The 19,482-nt window shown below is 40.0% G+C and overlaps 1 protein-coding gene across 2 annotated transcripts in view; it reads left to right on the forward strand.

Annotated features, from left to right (window-relative positions):
• Nucleotides 1–19,482, forward strand: part of LOC111150539 (DNA polymerase alpha 1, catalytic subunit) — a 306,965-nt gene that overhangs the window by 234,399 nt on the left and 53,084 nt on the right. For both annotated transcript variants that reach the window (XM_022508033.1, XM_022508034.1), the window contains exon 36: nt 851–947. In XM_022508033.1, coding sequence (XP_022363741.1) covers nt 851–947 — 97 coding nt within the window. The remainder of the gene's footprint in view (nt 1–850; nt 948–19,482) is intronic.

Raw genomic sequence — 19,482 nt, forward strand, 5'->3', positions numbered from 1 at the left:
CCCTTGAATGTGATTCACCACATAATTCTTACTGTGGCTGTTGAATTGGCTGCGTGTGTTTTTCACCACACACAGGGTGAGGACGGTTGCTTAGGGAGAATACACAGTGCCTCTGGATAACCCCAGGAATATCATTGTTCATTATATGTTTGCTGAATGAATAGTAGTTCAGGCACTTCTCCTATGATGTTGAATTAGAACTTGCCAAAGTCACTAAGCATTTGTTTTGATGTGAGTGGGATCAAAAACCTCGATTATTTCATTTCACCTGGTATTTCTCAGAGTTCATACATTGTCCACTTAGGATTAGCACAGAACGAGTGCTTAAGATGTTCCTCAAGACTACGCTTAATTTACCATGTCATGTCTGCGAGCCAGTCCCTGGAAAAGGCAATAGATTTCCACCACAAGTCATAAAATTGGGTTCATAGTATGGCAGTATATGTTAAACAGTTTTCAGAAATTGTTTAACTTCTTGCTACCATGGACAGGTCCCAGGTAGGAAGCACAGTACCACTTTTCCCAATTAACAGTGCAAATTGTCAAGGGTGCATAGGAATTTGCAATTTGACAAAATCAGTTTTTTGACAGCAGGGGTAATCAGTCTGCAGCTTCGCAAGTAGTAATCTATGATCGAAGTGGCAGGATTTATTCTGAATTATGAAAGGTATGTATGCTATATGAGGGGGACAAATCATTAGTATGATTCTCTCCTTCTTAGTCACCCCCACTTCTTAAAAAACAAAGCTGCTTGCTCTAGAAGTTGAGAGTAGGGAATACACTGTTTAGAGTGATCCCCATCACTCCCCTCACCAACAGTGGTATTCATTTATTTTCTGTTCTGTTGCAGTATTCTGACAAGTCCCTGTACACCCAGCTGTGCTTTTACCGGTACATTTTTGATGCGGACTGTGCACTGGAGAAACTTATTACCGATCATGAGAAAGGTACGTTAAAATACTGTAATTACCTTTGAGTTTAAAGTGGAAATTTGCATCATAAAAGCCAGACCTACTGTCAGGCTGTTCACGCAGCATCACACCGCTGTCTCAGAAGCAGGCCGTGGGGGCCCTTGTGAGCACAGGCTTCCCCTGCATGAGGGGCGGCGGTGTAGGAATCCCCAGCTTTGGTCCCCACTGCCTGTCTCACATTGTTCTCTATTAAAGCAGGGCTTTGGGGGAGGAACAGTACAAAAAGGACTCTTTAAATGCTATATTTTGAAAATGCTATTTTCTATAGAGTTTAGTAATTGTAATAAAGTAAGCATAGGCAACGTGATCATTGGACCTACAAAAACCAGACATTACCACAGAAAAATAGACCTGGAGTGTGTCTCTGCTGTTCTCTAAAAGCCTAGGTTCGTTTTGAAAGAGAGGCATGGGGTGGAGTTCTTTTATTAACTCCATCCTAAGAGAGTGTATCTGCACCTTTGCCCAGATGATTGGATGCTGCCTGTAATCCTCACGCAGGACTCGCCAGCACTGTGGAGTTTAATGGGTCTGGGAAAAGCTTTGTTACATAACAAAGTATTTGAAAATGTCACGACAAGTGCATGTTTTTTTTTTTTCTCCTACCTGAAAATCACATTGACAACTTCTCTGTGACCTGTAAAAAAAAATTAAAAAGGAAAATTTACGCATTTTTCTTATTCGTTACCTGCAGGGTGTTTATGTTCTTTGTCAGCGAATATTGATTCAACATTTTGTTGGTCAGTATTAAGGCTGGAAGTAGCCTTAAGTATATAAAGAAACCTCAAAACACTGCTGGATTTCCTCCTGTAAGAATCTCCATGCTGCCCTTGACTTGGTCTTAACTGATTTCAGTTCTAGTCATAATTGACCAGTTTTTTCCATTTACAAGATAGGCTAAAAATTATTTTTTAAAGGTCTTGACTTAATTCATTTTGTTGTCCTTGGATATAAAACAGTTTACTGACTGATGGAGGAGTTGGTTCAAATATTAGTTTCATGGTTTTGGATATTCACCAAGAACTTGGGCTACATACAGCATATTTTCAGTGAATTAGTAAAATTTATGTAATGTGAAGGAAAAATTTCTTCTTTTCATTAATAACTGAGGGTTTTTTTTGAACTTCTGTTCATGGCTCGTGTCTGGCCCATGTTTACTTGCAGTATCATTAATAGTTTTTTCTCTTTTAGCCTGAAGGGCATTTCCTTAAAGGCATGAGTTGAGAGAATTGTGTACAGATTCTCTTATGAGTACATTATTTCTGTCTGTTTTGTTACCTCTTTATGGGAATCAGTATATTAGTTAGAAGTTGTTCACCCTTTACTTTTTTCTGAATCTAGTCATTTCAGATTGTTCGCTAGATATCTTAGACAGCTAGAGGATGGACTTCTCTTCCAAACATCTCCAAAATTTTTAGCTGAGACGGCTGAATCAGTCTTTGATGATCAGCCGTTTTCAAAAAGTCCATTGAGTCTTGGAGACACGGTGGAGTGATCTGTAAAGTCACTGGAGACTTACTCCGGCCTTTTACAGGAGTGCACATTGCTCTCCCAGCAAATAAGAGGGAATAGAATAGCTACTTAGAAGCTTCTTAACTTGGCAAAAAGGGGAGAAGTCTTGACAGTATCTATACCCTCACACAATTTACTGTAGTTCTCTTTCACAAGTTTAAGAGCTGGAATGCTTTTTTTGTCATTTGCTTCTAATAAGTACACTATCTAGGAGTTCAGGGTCATAATGGCACTAAGTGTGAGTTACTGACAGGTTCTTGTACATGTCAGAAGGCTAAAGAAAATAAACTAAGAGAAAGATATTAAATGTATGTGTCACTGAAAGAACTTCATGAAATGTTCCAAGAACCTTTCATTTTATTTAGGGAATTTTAATTATGAAACTGTTTTCCCTTTTAGCTTCCTTCTTATTTATTATTCATAAGTTGCACTTTAGGAATGAGTGGATTAGTTGAAATTTACCTGCTCAGGGTGTTTACAGATCACTCAGTAACGTTAAGAGGTATTAGGGTACTTGTTAGGAGGGGGATATAAACTGAAACTCTGGGTCGTGCCTATCTGTATTCCAAGATCAGAAGTTTACTTCCAAGTGACATTTGATAAGTTCCCCTTTAAGAGTCAACTGGGGTGGGGCGCCTGGGTGGCTCAGTTGGTTAAGTCTGACTCTTGATTTCTGCTCAGGTCATGATCTCAGGGTCATGAGTTTGAGTTCCGCTATAGGCTCAGTCTGCTTGAGATTCTCTCTCTCCTGCTCCCTCTCCCTCTGCCCATCCCCGGCCTCAAAAAAAAAAAAAAAAAATTGAAAATCTTTTGGAACTGGAGGACAAATATATTTATTCAGTTTGGACCAAGGCCAGAATACCAGTAGATGTTACATCGGGAGTCTTGTGAAGAGCAACGACCATTACACACAGTTACATTATTGAGAATGGAGTCTAAGTGTTGTTTGTCACCAAGTGCCCTGGATTTGGCATTTGAAGTATTTACTTCAGTAAATACTTTCAGTATTTACTGTGTACTCTTCTTTACTGTCCGTAAACAACACAGCATAACAATGTAAACAAACAACAGTTCCCTAAGATTGTTTTACCATTTCCCTTTGTAAAGCCCGTGTTTTAGAGGTTGTAACTGGATGGCGGCTTTAATTTTTGTTTGACACTTGGCCATTTGACTTGGAAAAGTCACAAATTATTTGAAAGAAGTTTATTTTTATGGTAAAAAGTAGCTCTTGTCAGAGCTTTTTCCTGTGCTTTGCTTTCAAACGAAAGTTTACGGGCCATTAGTCCATAATGTGAATTAACCCCATTTGGTATTTTTCCTTACCTTTAAAATGCTAAAGGACTGTTATTCACTTTGATGAAGTGTTTACTGCATATTCAGTGTAACTACATAACATTTTAAAAATCTTATTTCTGTAAGACTTTGGCTTTATTATTGTAACTGCTCCAGAATGTTACACAGATGGCATAATAGTTCCAAAGGCAGTTTTAGAGAAACCTAGTGGCAATGTATGAAGTAAAAATCCATTTCCACAATGGCATCACAAAATGGTCCCATTTGACTGCCTCATCCCATGGGGCCTTGGCCAGAGTAGGGATAAGTGAACAGTTTGGGGGAGACATGAATCCATTCAAATCTTGTCCCAGGTGTCTAAATTAAGTCTGCAGGAGCAGAGTATCTTGGTTTTCTCACCTGAACTTTTAAATTTGTTTATTCAGCAATGGTAAAAACAGAACATACATATTTTCAGTTATGTGTTGAGTGCCATCCCAGATGTTAGAGGAACTAAGATGGCCAAGGTTCCCTGCTCTGGAGGAGCTTACAGTCTATCGGAGATGGCCTGGGCAGCAAGGTGTGATAAACCACCAATCTGGTCAGACTGTTATGGAAGCAAAGAAGGGGAGCCACTAACCAAGGCTCCCTTTGTTTTTAGTAGACTATTTTTCAGAGCAGTTTAGGTTCACAGCAAAATTGAATGGAAGGTACAGAGATTTCCTGTGTACCCCCTGCTCCCAGCTTCCCTCATTGTCAACACCCCCCACCAGAGTGGCACATTTATTACAGTTGATGAAGCTACGTTGACACAGCGTTATCATGTACAGTCCGCAGTTTACCTTAGGGTTCACTCTTGCTGTTGACATCTGTTAGACAAATCCATAATGACATGTATCCACCATTGTAGTATCATAGTGTATTTTCACTGCCCTAAATTCCTTTGTGCTCACCCCACTTATCCCTCCTTCTCCACTAACCCCTGCCAGTCACTGATCTTTTTACTGTCTTTAGAGTTTTCCCTTTTCCAGAATGTCATATATTTGGAATCCTGTGGAATGTAGCCTTTCCGGGTGGGCTTCTTCCACTTAGTAAGATGCATTTGAAGTATCTTCTGTGTCTTTTCCTGACTTTTTAATGCTGAATAATAGTCCATTATTTGGATGTACCATATTTTTAAAGTTTTTTTTTTAAGATTTATTTATTTGAGAGAGAGAGAGAACACAAGGGCAGGGAGGGGCAGAGGGAGGAGGAGAAAGAGAATCCCAAGCAGATCCCAAGCAGGCACCATGCCCAGTGAGGAGGCTGACAACGGGTCTCACAACCTGAGATCTCACAACCCTGAGATCATGACCTGAGCCAAAATCAAGAGTTGGACACTTAACTGACTGAGCCACCCAGGTGCCCTGCTATCTCCTTGTTTTAAGTTGCGTTTCCCTGATGACGTACGAAGTGGAGCATCTTTTCATATGTTTATTTGCCATTTGTGTATCTTTGGTGAGGTGTCTCTGGCTCATTTAAAAAATTTTTTTAATTTAATTTAATTTTTTTTAAAGATTTTATTTATTTATTTGACAGACAGAGATCACAAGTAGGCAGAGAGGCAGGCAGAGAGAGAGAGGAAGGGAAGCAGGCTCCCTGCTGAGCAGGGAGCCCGATGTGGGGCTCGATCCCAGGACCCTGAGATCATGACCTGAGCCGAAGCCAGAGGCCTAACCCACTGAGCCACCCAGGCGCCCCTGATTTAATTTAATTTTTTTTAAAGATTTTATTTATTCATTTGACACACAGAGATCACAAGTAGGCAGAGAGGCAGACAGAGAGAGAGGAAGGGAAGCAGGCTCCCTGCCGAGCAGAGAGCCCAATGCGGGCCTCGATCCCAGGACCCTGAGACCATGACCTGAGCTGAAGGTAGAGGCTTTAACCCACTGAGCCACTCAGGCGCCCTGGCTCATTTTTTTTAATTGGGTTTGTTTTTTATTGTTTATAGTGTTTTAAGAATTCTTTGTAGGGATGCCTGGGTGGCTCAGGATCAAGCCCTGCAACAGGTCTCCTTGCTCAGCAGGGAGCCTGGTTCTCCCTCTGCCTGCCGCTCCCCCTGCTTGTGCTCTCATATATATGTATACACAGATATATTATGTATATATGTGTATTTCGGTGCCTCTGGGTACACTCCATGCTAGTCATGGAGCCTGCTTAAGATTCTCTCTCTCCCCCTACTCCTCCCCTGCCTTAAAAAAAGAGACAGTTCTTTGTATGTTTCAGATAATGGTCCTTTATCAGATATGTCTTTTGCAAATATTTGCCCTCGGTCTATGGCTTTTCTTTTTATTCTCCTGAGCACAAATTGCCTTTTAACTTTAGTGTTTGATTTTACCATATTCCTATGGTAGCAAAGAAGGGGAGCCACTAACCTAAAACAAAACAAAACTGTTTTGTTCCTAAAACAAAACAAAACTTTTTTTCTGTTCCTGTTCTCTTCCCAGATGCTTATCTCTTCTTACTCTCTGTCAGCTATTTGTAGTAGGGCGCTGTATTAGTCCGTGGTGCCTCCCATAACGATGTACCGCAGACTGGGTGGCATAAACAACAGACATGTATTTCCTGACAGTTATGGAAGCTAGAATTCCGAGATCAAGGTGTCAGCAGGATTGGTTTCTTCTGAAGCCCGTCTCCATGATTTGTAGACAGCCATCTTCTCCCTGTCTTCACATGGTCTTCCCTCTGTACACATCTGTGTCCTGATCTTTTCTTACACGAACACCAGTCCTGTTGGTTTAGGAACCACTCTGGCAACTTCATTTTAACATAATTCCCTCTTTAAAGATCGTGTCTCTACATATAGTCACATTTGGAAGTACTGGGGGTTAGGATTTCAATCACCACTACCACCACCACCCTGCACAGTAATATTTGGTGGGAGGTGGGGCACACTTCAGCCCGTAACAAATGGTCTTCTTGGTGAATTTTTCCGTAATCCTCTTTCAACATGTTGTGTTTGTCTCTGTCAAAATTGAAACACCAGGGGCGCCTGGGTGGCTCAGTGGGTTAAGCCTCTGCCTTCGGCTCAGGTCATGGTCTCAGGGTCCTGGGATCGAGCCCTACATCGGGCTCTCTGCTCGGCAGTGAGCCTGTTTCCCCCTCTCTCTGCCTGCCTCTCTGCCTACTTGTGATCTCTCTCTCTCTCTCTGTCAAATAAATAAATAAAATCTTTTTTAAAAAAATTGAAACACCAGGTTTTAGGACTCTGTTGAAGACAGGAACTGGAGCTAAAGCGTAAAGTTCAGCAAAAAGATGGTGCTGTAGCCTTAGCCTTGTGAAAAGCATCTGTCAGGAAGTCCAGTTTCTTAGTGGAGTCTCTTTAGGCCTAGAAGGACTGTTCTTCAGGTCACCCCTGTTTCTTGCCAAGGGAGGGTGGCCATAGCCCACGAAGCAGCGCCCGTCAGGGTTGCTCTGCTCCTATGCTCCTGTCAGCGAGGTGAAATCTCACTCACTTCCCTTCTCACGGTCCTCACAACAGCGCTGTGAGGTGGCAGCGGATTGTCCCCCATTATATTGATGAAGAGATTGAGTTATGTAATACGGGCTTCCTTCCTTTGCATTCCCATTTCACCCTTAAGTGCCCTTCTCACAGGACTTATCCTGAATTGTTTTATTTGACTTTCTTTTCCACCGACTTCATTGAGGCGCAGAGGGTTGAATCTTGTTTATCTGCACTTTGCCCATGGGGCCAGCTCACTAAATTTTCATTGAATGAATTTTTAGTAGAAAATAAGAACACAAAAGCAGTTTCAAGGATATTGGAGTAGTTAGTCCTGGGAGGTAATTCTGTCCATGAAAGGAGGGCAATGTGCATTAAAAATTCTAGATCTTCCTATATTGCTTGGCTTGACTCAGGTGTGCCGTAAATTAATGTAACCAAAGTTCATTAGACATTTTCAGATTTGGTATCTGTCGTTTGAGCTCTTTGCAAGTTACACTGAAGACGAGTGCATTGTGTCTCTCGTTTTGCTGATGCCAAATTTGAACTGAATCAAAAGAATGTCATGAGGGGCGCCTGGGTGGCTCAGTGGGTTAAAGCCGCTGCCTTCGGCTCAGGTCATGATCCCAGGATCCTGGGATCGAGCCCTGCATCGGGCTCTCTGCTCAGCAGGGAGCCTGCTTCCCTTCCTCTCTCTCTCTGCCTGCCTCTCTGCCTACTTGTGATCTCTGTCTGTCAAATAAATAAATAAAATCTTTAAAAAAAAAAAAAAAAGAATGTCATGAGCCAAACTGACTGCTCCTCACCCACACTACCACAGGGTCCTGTTCTCTGCTTACCCTCAGCTAAATAGTTACACTCATGAAATGTAGTAATAATTGTATTACCTCATAGGAAATGAAGACCCAAAAGAGAGACAACAGCTAGTACTGAGAAGTGAAGGAATCTAAGAAAAAGTGATGTGTTTTTTTAAGCAAGAAAATGAGAGTTTTATGGAAGAAATTATATGCTTTTTAATGTCTTTGGGAATTTGGAGATTTCTGAAGGTCTCAAGACATCCCTTTTCAGTGTTGAGAATTTCCCCTATTTTCCTGAACTGCTGAAGTGAAATCTGGAGAGTTTTATTATCACTGGAAGTACCGAAATAAAAACGAAGAGCTGGAGTCCTCTCTAAGCCAGTTGACAGTCTTAGAATTTACTTTGTTAAATCCTCGCAAGGCATTAAAAAGAAGGCTGTGTCAGAGACACTGTCTAGTCCAATTCTTGTACCACTTTTTAAAGCCCATGATCCTCCTGAAAAAATTGTTGTCAAATTTTAGAAATGAGCCTTTTCTCTTTTTCAGTAACTAAAAACAGTTAAGGCACACACACAAAACAATTCACACCTACCAGATACATATAAAAGGGAGAAGTTCGGGGCGCCTGGATGACTCAGTGGGTTAAGCCTCTGCCTTCGGCTCAGGTCATGAGCCCAAGGTCCTGGGATCGAGCCTGCATTGGGCTCCCTGTTCAGCGGGGAGCCTGCTTCCTCCTCTCTCTCTGCCTGCCTCTCTGCCTACTTGTGATTTCTCTGTCCAATAAATAAATAAAATCTTTAAAAAAAAAAGGGAGAAGTTCAATTAAGCTCCAATCCATCCTTCTTTAAATCCTATTTTTTATAATTGTGAAAAGGGGTTTTTTTAGAAAAATCAATTTTGAAATCAGTTAACTTTTACAAACTCCATTTTCCTTTTGTTTCATTTTCTTACAAATAAAAAAATGACTCGAGGTGGGTCTTTTTTTTTTAACTATCCCTTTAATTAGTTGAAGTGAACTTTCATCATAGGAGACTAATACAGCAATTCAGAAGATAGTTACCTATCTGTTTATGATTATTAAGTGGTTGTAGAAACACATAAAGAATTTTGATAATAGAAAAAGTGCTTCATACAACCCTGACCTTCTGAGAAAGGGTTGTTCCTGATGTTATTAGACATTACTTACTTTTAATCTTTAATGATTTAGGGAAATACTAACAATATATTAAAGTCCAACACTGAGTAACCATTATGATACTAACCTGTAGCTTGTATGCCAGATAGAACAATTAGTAAGAAACACTAGAATTGTTCACGGTTGTCATCTCTGGGTGAATTAGAGGTAATGCTCCTTTATACTTGTATATACTTTCTTAATTATATAATCTGAGCATGTACTGATTTTGTAGGAAGAAACAAATTATAAACACTGAAATTTTACAAATAAATGTTTTACAGAACTTGAAATAATTATTCCAATAATTTAGCAGTTGAGGGAGAAAATACCGTACAGAAGAACCCAAATCCACTTTTTCTCTGTGCATTTTTTTCCCCAAGTCAAACCAAAGACCTTGCTACAATGTGATCAGTATACCAGCAGCATAGGCATCACCTGGGAGCTTGTTAGAAATGCAAAATATCAGGTCCTCCCCAGACTTTCTGCTTCAGCATCTGCATTCATTTTAACAAGATTCCCAGGTGACACCTAGGCACGTTAAATTTTGAGAAGCACTGATAGAAGACATTCTTCGCTCTTTAACAACTAAGGCCTATTCCCATTTTATTCATTGGTTGGTTAGGGCCATACTTTTGGCAAGCCTTTATAATTACAAATATGCAAACTACAGAACGCCTCCCAGGTTTATGGTCGAACTGGCATGCCAGTCTGGTCATTTGAAATACATTTTGTGATTAAGCTTTTAAAATGTAGTGGCCTGACAAGGGCAAGGAGAGGGAGCAAACATTTTTATCCCCAAGTCCCACCAAAGCCTGAGTTCTTCCTTGTTTCTTCTTAACTAAGTAAGAAGAAAAGTAAAGGAGAAGTCAGTTAAGATTTTCAAAATGGCTTTCAGCTTCTCAGATCAGTGGCTTGTAAAAGAGAGAACGGGAGTGCAATTCTACCTCCACTTCTCTCGGGGCCTTCTGTATGTGCGCGGAGTGGCCGGCACCCAGCCGCTGCATTCTGGGCCTCGTTACAGCATTGGTCTAACATGTTTGTAAAGACTTCAAGGCTTTGAACTAGAATTTTTTTTACTTGAAAGCAAGATTCTATATCTTACATTTTGCTACTATACAATTTACTTTGGAATTTACTTTTCCCCAAGTTGCTGATCTTTCTGTTTGATTTTTATGCTCAGTACAAGAATGACAACATTGATAATTTTCCAGTGGCAGCATGGAGTTTCATACTGCTTTGTTTCTCTCTCTCAGTGCTGCCTACTTAGTTTTTGTTTTGTTTTGTTTTTTAACTAAAGATGACTTTGCAAGGTGACAGAAGAGAAACTACATTTTCCAGGAAATTGTCACCATAGTTGCTTTGCCCATAAGTGGAAGTGTCTTGTCTCTGTACATTTTCTGTCATCTTTTTTAAGATAGCTAAAGTACTATATGAAAGTTGCCATATATTTGAGCGGCGAACTTGTGGATTCTGATAACATTCCTTTTCTTTGAGCCCATTTCTGTAAATAGGCACTCCACGTTTTGCACTTTTACGTACATATGGACTTACAGGAATGCTATGATAACAGATATATTATTAGTTTTATGAAACCCTTTCCTGTTACATCTTTTCAATGGGCAGTTTTCTTGTCCCTTTTGTAGTAGTAAGTACAGCAGTGCAAAGGAGGGTACTGATGTTGCAGGATCTCTGTGACTGTTTTGTGGTCGATGGTCCTCATTTGCAAAACATTGTCATTTTTTGAGTGTTGAGGGTAGGAAAAACCCAGTAAGATTTTTCTCGTGTACTTTTTAAAAATATGCTTCTATCACCAATGAAGGAAAAAATATTAAACAATTTTCAGGCAGTTAGACCATAATGTGAGCTAATCACTTTATTTTGAAGAAAAGTATTTTTAAACAGTTGAGCTAGCGAATTTACTTTTAAAATGTATTGTGCTTACACAGTAGATGGTTTTATTTCCATGATGTTTTTTACTACATAATTATACATCTTAATTACGTAATTACTATCATAATTATTATGTAATTGCATGTACTTCCACTAATTACAAAATCAGGAAGTGTAATTATCTAGTAAAAACTTTATGAAATTTCATGCACTAAAAATTATTTAAAAGGCTATTCCAGTGGTCTCCTGGAAGGCTTTCCATGTTTAATCTTAGTCCTGACTTTAGTTTAGAACTTGAATGCACAGGCCAGGATAAGAAGGACAATTACAGGCAGACCAACACAAAACTGAGTATTGTGATATAAGTAAAATGGCCTTTGTTCCTTAGGAATTAAAGCCAAGGAGAATTTTGAATTTCTTCGTGATTATCAAATTGTAAAAATAGCATCTTATGTTTGAGACTGTCAATGGAAAGGGGAGATTTTTCTTAGGAAAGAATTGATTAACGGAATTGAGAGTCAAGGAATTGAGATTATAAAACAGCCAGGCCTTCTGTAATTCCTTAATGTGCATAGCTTATTTAGCGATCTCTGTCTCTCAAAGTGAAATAATAATAATGTCATTATTACTATTTAAAATTGTTTCTTTAGTTTGAAGAGGGCTTTTTTTCCAGTTTGTGTTTGTATTTACTGAGATAGGAGAAAACATATCAAAAGAGCACAATCTTTTTCTACCACTGCTTGATGTCAGAAGCAGCTTTTGAGACATAAACATATACGCACAAACATGTAACATCAGACCCTAAATAAAGACAGAAAGTTTAATTCAATAAAGCTATGATGCCTTTACCATTCAAAACGACATACAAATTGCACAGTGAAACAATAGTCATGACAGCAAATTAGATATGACATCTAAATTACACTACAAAGAGAAATCCCAGAACCATTTTTGGTCTGTAGGAGTCTATTTTAGCCCAGGTTTAAAACCCAGTCTAGAGACGGCTTTATTGTCTAAGTAGGGTAATGTTGTAGAAGACTAATTGGAGGTTGGTTGAATTAATTGCAGATTAATTAGGAGAAAGAGCTTATAATACTCATAGCAGAGAAGAAAGTAGATCCTTTAAGTATCATGATAAAATGTACTATAAGTTTCAGGAATATTAAATTATCAGTATTTGTGTAACATCCATAGTAATCTATTATAACATGACTTAAAGCAATTGGGGTTAGATATAGTTATACTAAATTTTCCCCTCAAAATTAGTGCTTTTTACTGGAAATGTGTTGGATCAGCTACTTATAATGTATAATCAGTTACTTCTTTTAAAAATGCAACCTTCAACATTAAAAGGTCTGTAATCTTAGAAGCAGATGACATTCTTTTTTTTTTTCTTAAATAGTTCTAAGGAAGCACTTTGTCGTTTTATCAGTTACTGACTTTGTGTCCTTTTTATACCAGCTCAAATTTATAACAAATGTGACATTTTTTCTTAAAAGTCAGTGAAGAAATAAGAAAGAAAGAAAAAAAAAACAGCAGCCCCACTTGCTTCAAGTAAATTAGAGGATATATAGTCATCCGTAACTGTCTCAGGCTCTCAGAGATATTTGGGATTTAAGTAGATTTGATCTGAGTTGTATTTTTCTCTAACCATCTGGGATTATTTTTAAATTGCATACCCTTGGGGTGCCTGGGTGACTCAGCAGGTTAAGACTCTGACTCTTGACTTCGGCTCGGGTCATGATCCTGAGGGTTGTGAGATGGACCCCCATGTTGGGCTACGCACTCAGCATGGAGTCTACTTGCTCCTCTCCCTCTGTTCCTCCTCTGCTCATGTTTTCTCTCTCTCTCTCTCTCTCAAATAAATAAATAAAATATTTTTTTAATAAATTGTATATTCTTTTCCTCTTGGGCATCTTTGCTCATTGACCTAGCCCTGAATTTAATGTCTCCATCATTTCTTAATTGTCTTAACTCGGTTGTGTCTTAACATTTCTTCTCAGAAGTGCTTATATTCCCTCCATTGAGACAGGAATTACCTCTCCTGCATCTTCGTAGTCTTTTGCTTTGATTTTGGTTTTTACCAGTTGCATGTGCTGTTCCAGAATAGTCTTTAATGGTTAAAAGCTGTGTTTTTGCTTAACCTTTGTCTTTCTGACTATAGTGCAGATTTGATTTTTTAAACTGACTTAATGTTTAAATTGACAGGGTTCTGTTTTGTTTTGCTTTGCTTTGCTTTCTTGCTTTTCCTATAAACTGGCATGTTTATCACCCTCTGTAATTCTTTAAATTTTTTATCATTATCAAAGGGAAGCAACCCCAACTTTTCAATTAGCAATAATTGCACCTCAGATAAATCTCATTGGCTATGATATTGCCACTGCACAAAGCTTGCAACCTTAACTTTTGAAATTTAATTGTGTCATTGTGATGGCTTCAGTTACCCAGTAGCCCCAGGCCAAGATCTGGTATTAATTTGCACTTGATTAGTCAGTGCTTATGTATAATTTTAGGCTGTTCTACCGTGTCCATATAATAGGTGCTCCCCCTCATATGCAGGGAAAAGCTATCATCAATTGGTCTCATTCCTAGAGGACTTCTTCCTATAGATGTTACATGAATTTATTCACACCCATCAGCATTCTCTTACCTGGTGGTCGCTAGGACAGTGACTAGACGGAATTAGTAGCCTGCCACAGAGCTCAGTTGAATTAACTTTGATTGCATTCTGCCCACGTAAAGGCCTTGGGAAACCTTTTTCCCCTTGGTCTGTGAGCCCTGCTAGCCTTAGCACCGTCCCTTAGAGCTTAAGGCTTTAACCAGCTGTGTTCACAAAAGATAAGTTTGCTGGCTAATTTTACACACTCATGTGCTTTGGTTGTTTTAAGAAATTATTGTAGGGACGCCTAGGTGGCTCAGTTGGTTAAGCGGCTGCCTTCGCCTCAGGTCATGATCCCAGCATCCTGGGATCGAGTCCCACATCGGGCTCCTTGCTCAGCGGGGAGCCTGCTTCTCTCTCTGCCTCTGCCTGCCACTCTGCCTGTGCTCACTCTCCCTCTCTCTCTCTCTCTGACTAATAAATAAATAAAATCTTAAAAAAAAAAAGAAATTATTATAAAATCAGACTCATGAATAGGATCATAAAACCAGGTCTGTGTGTAAGTCTGGTTTTCTCTGTCTCTCTCTTCTTCACACCCCACCCCCAAGATTCATTCAGTGAGTGTTGCTGCGCTGCGCCTCTGCCTTGTGTGATCTGTAAAGGGCACAGTGTAAGCAAGACCTGGGTCCTGCTTTAGACATAATAATACTTGGGATCCTTTCCTTTTTTTTTTTTTTTTTAAGATTTTATTTATTTGACAGAGAGAGATCACAAGTGGACAGAGAGGCAAGCAGAGAGAGAGAAAGGAGGAAACAGGTTCCCTGTGGAGCAGAGAGCCCGATGTGGGACTCGATCCCAGGACCCTGAGATCATGACCTGAGCTGAAAGCAGCGGCTTAACCCACTGAGCCACCCAGGTGATTGGGATCCTTTTCTTATTCATATATTCACCCTCTGAACAGCTACTTTTTATAGAGCTGAGCTTGTTCTGGAGAACACTCACATCCCTTATTTTTTACTTTTCCCATTAGATACTAGGGTTGTTGACATTTTTCCGATGGAAAAACCACCTCAAATTGATGAAATGACCCACCTGAGGTAGCAAAGCTGGGGAGTGTGAGAGCCCAGCATTCTTTCTGCTGTCTTGCAACTGCCCTTTTCTTCATCTAGTAGAGAAACTTCATCCTGACGGCAAATGACTACTAGACGGGAATGGCTCGGGCAAGTCCCCCGTGGAGGTGGAACCTGAGCTCAGCCTCGAAAAGTGGGTGAGACTGTGAACACACACAGTTGCAGGCATGTAGTCCGAGACTAATTCTTGCTTGCTTTTCTTTAAGTGCTCTATTGCTTATCTGGCTTTTACAAATTAAAGAACATCATTTGACAAATGCATGATGATTTTAAAACATATCTGAATTGGAGATTTGGTCAAAAAGCGCTTATTAAGAGGCTGGTTTATGTGAAGCTTTAAAACCAACACTGGAAGCTGGGAGGCTCTTGTCTCTTCACTCCCCACCGTAACTGGTGGTGGTGCTTTGAAAGAGGTTGACTCCATCCTGTAGGATACATCTGTCAGAAGTGTATCAAAATGTTTTCCTATCTTAAATAATTTAACTCAGAATATAATCATGTAAGTATTTTGACATGAAAATGTTACATACTGTGATATATCCACTTAGCTTAAAACAGACATCTTTAACTTTGAAAGAAAGAAGTATGGCAAGACAAAACAAAACAGAAATAGGAATTAAAAGATGAATGACAAACTGAACTAGTTCTATTTAGAAGAGGCAACTAAAGTCCTGTTAACACTAGAACAGTAGAATGTAAAAATGTTTTACTTTGAAGCGTGGTTCTTTCTTTCTTTCCTTTTTTTTTTTTTTTAACGATCATCATGGTGAGTGTTTAGGCATATGCAGGACCTGTTCATAAAGTACATGTTTGCTGTAGAAATAATTCCAGTTGTATTGGTGGATTACAGATTGTCTTACCAAAAATATTATAGATACTAATAAGTCAGTAAAATCTAAGATAAAAGAGTGGGTCTGCACCTGAGCCTGTATTCAGGAAATTATTCAGCAGAGCACACTTTGGTCTCTCTTAGTCAAGGCTTTATCACATTTAACAAATGTGCCACAGTAAATTTATTAGTATGCTACAAAGAAATTTTCAAAATAATTAAGACTAAACTACACTTGTCAAAATAAATGAATGAAATACAATTTTGAATCATCTTTCTTCACTTATTGCTCATTTGCATAATTCAGTAACTTACACAGGAGTCTTTCAGTCATTGGTGTGAATTAGCAAGGTTCTGCTATTCCTTGTTGTACGGGTGGGAATTATGCTACCATGTAATTAGCTATTCCAGACATGGACTAACGGGAAATACCAAAGGGCACAGCAAAATCTAAAGAGACAAGGCAGGGAATCTAAAGACAAGAGACAATCAAAGACACCCAACAAACTCAAGCTGGTAGACCACAGGGAATTTTGAATGAAGCCTCTTAATTTATTTTGAGAATAAGAAATCAGTAGTATGAGAGAAATCTCAACAAGATTAGCTGACTAAGCCTACTTAAAAAAAAATATCTCTATAGTGCATGGTGCGCCAGGTTAACCACTCCTGTTTGTTAGTCTGTATACAGCTCAACAAATAGCCGGCAAGTCCTTTCATGGGTATATAGTGGCTTTCCATTGAGGTTTTCACTCTTTGAAGGAGGTCGTTTATACCAATGAGATCTGTAGATGCAAATTGCTTTCCCTATATGTGAGGGGTCATTACTTTCACAGCCTACTTGCTCATCTCTTTTATAGAGGTTTTGTTATTTTTCTGCTGCTCCCAAAGGAATGATGTTAATCACACAGACCCCCATACCCACCCTCCAACTCAGCATCCAAATCTTTTCCCTCCAGCTCTGTGAAACTTTTGTGTTCTGATCTTTGGGAACAAAACAAGCTGTTGTCAGGAGCCCTTAGCCCTGAATTAGGAAACTTTTTACTTCTCTCAACCTGGAATTTTTTATTTTTTATTTTTTTAGATTTGCTTCTCTTTTCACCTAGTTCCAAGGAAATACCTTTCTCATTGCAGCAGAGTGCCACTGTAACGTGCTGGGGCGCGTGGGAGATCTCGGAAGGGAAGCAGTGTCCTGGGAATGTCATTTTCGGCTTGGATTCCCAAATGATGTGAGCTCGTAGGAACCAGAGGAACAGAAACGTGAAGGGATCAGTTTAAGGGTTAGCTGTGAAAACCTAACTTCTGATCCTGTTACTAAAAGGCGGGGGAGATAATGTTAGCCTTTTGCCTAAGCTTAAAGAATCATGCAAACACTCATAGGTTTTAGCCTATAATGTTCAGGAGTCTTAGGAAGAAGGGGCTTCAGACGCATGGTAGGAGCACTCGGTAAATATTTGTTGTTTCTTTCCTCCTTGCCTTTCATCCTCCCTTCCTTCTCTCTGCTAGCATCTGTCGAGTACCAAGGGCACTGACTGGGACTCCCAAAAGACAGTGTAGGGTAATAGTTAAAAGCTTGCACTCAGGAGCCAGAATAGCCAGTTCAAGTGTTGGCTTTCCACCTCTTGCTAAGTAAGTAAGCTTGGGGTATGTGACGAACCCCTCTACTGCCTCATCTGTACAGCTTGCCTGAGAGTGACACCTGCCTCGTAGGACTCTAAATTGAACAGGATGATATCTAAACACAGTGATACGTAAAATGCCTAGAACAGTGTCTGGCACACAGTAAATATGCAACAAACGCTAGCTGGTCTTATTACTTCCAAGAATAACATTAATCCAGACCGCTGTTACGGTACTTAGTATTACAGTTGCTGTGTGGGTTTCTGTAGCCTCTCATTGCCCATGCTTAGTTGGTACTTGTATCGCCAGCATCTAGCACACCAGATGGGTTTTAAGTGATCCACTCTTCATACAAAACGGTTACAGTATGAAACAGGCATGGTCCTTGGTCTCAAATAACTTAAAATTGATCTTGGTAACTCCTTTTTTAGTTTCCTTACATGAAGTATATTAGAAAAGGTAAATTTAATTCTCATTGTTAGTGCTAATGGAAGAGATTGAAACAGAAATAATCTGTAAATAGTTTCCCTTTTGTTGAGATATGTCCCTTTGGTATGTTTTCCATTAATATTAAGCAATCTGCACCAACTACTGGCTCCTTTCTAGGGAGGGTAAAAAATAGTTCTCTTTGTGTCCTAGAAGGCAGCCAAACCAAGTTCCCAAATCATGTACCTTTTAGCAGATTTCTTCTTAACAGCCAGGATGGTTTGGGGGTGTTTTTTTTTTTTTTAACACTTCTAAAAATAACACATGCCCAGATGCCACTGTCAGATATCTGATTCAGTAGGTCTGGGGTGGGACCCCAGCAGCAGTGCATTTTCGAAAACTCCACAGTGACTTCGACGCACACCCACAATGTTGAGAATCTTGGAGTTAGTGAAACTCTTCAAACTTTAATATTGCTTCTTGTCAAATATGCATTAAGTTTGACTTTGATATAGAAAGGGAGATTGGGTGGCATCTAGATAACAATTTAAATAGACAGTGGAAGAGAAAATGAAGTCAAACACATGAATTATTTCCTAGATAAAGGAATCATTTATGGTACTATATGAACTAATACAGCATTTGAGAATAAAGTGAAGGAAAAAAATGGGCTAGGGAAAAGTAAGTAAGAAGAAACTGTTTTCTGGTAATGAGCAAATGGAAGATGAAATAAATGCATTTCAACAAAATTGGTTATAAAGAACATGTTATTTTCCCCATTAACTTACATCATAAAAGTAGGAATGGGCTGCCATGGAGGATGGGGAATCCTCCAGAAGACTGGATGGGTAACGGGGAAGGTACTGAGTTAGAGGCTAACCCAGCACTGGTATTTAGGCATTTCCACAATTGGATTTTGGGGACTTTCCTACCCCTTGTCATTTTCTCCTTATATCTGGGCCCAGCCAGGTGAATCCTGGTAGATCAGCCTGCAGTTTCATATTGCTACCTGTCCCCAGAAGGTCTGGGACAGGATGGTATCCTGGAGGTATTAGAAAGACACCTCTGAGTGCCATGGTCATAGGTTGGGCTTACCTTGGATATCCAGGTAGAAGAGGTAGCTTGGCTCGCTCCATTTCCCGGTGTTAGAGTCTTAGAGCTAGAAAAGAGTCACTGTTGGCTTTCAGATCATTCCCTTTTGCCTAGAAGGATTGAGACCGCACCTCCGTGGTCCGTGCAGATTAGACCCCTCACTGGTCCCCAAGCAGGCCTCGCATCTACCATGGCTCCCCCTCCCAGCACCTGGGTTTCCCGTGCGTGCATGGCCCACCTCAACCCAGTCTCCTCCTATTGGTATTCTGTTCACCCTTTAAGACCTCCCAGCTAGGGGCACCTGGGTGGCTCAGTGGGTTAAGCCGCTGCCTTCGGCTCGGGTCATGATCTCAGGGTCCTGGGATCGAGCCCCGCGTCGGGCTGTCTGCTCGGCGGGGAGCCTGCTTCCCTTCCTCTCTCTCTGCCTGCCTCTCTGCCTACTTGTGATCTCTATCTGTCAAATAAATAAAAAAAAATCTTAAAAAAAAAAAAAAAAAAAAGACCTCCCAGCTAGCAGTGAGCTCTCTGGCCTCTGAACTCCTGCAGCGAGCATTATAACTCTGAGGACCGCACCATGCCCACTGCGTTACTGTATGTCTGATGGCACCTCGCACGTGATAGGAGTCCAACAGATGGTATGTGAAATTAATGTCTTCTAGGATACTTCATAGTAGAAACATAGTTTGTTTTTT

The sequence above is a fragment of the Enhydra lutris genome, unplaced genomic scaffold (genome assembly GCF_002288905.1).
Source record: "Enhydra lutris kenyoni isolate GAN:26980312 unplaced genomic scaffold, ASM228890v2 scaffoldscaffold23, whole genome shotgun sequence".
In the NCBI taxonomy this organism is placed as follows: Eukaryota; Metazoa; Chordata; class Mammalia; order Carnivora; family Mustelidae; genus Enhydra; species Enhydra lutris.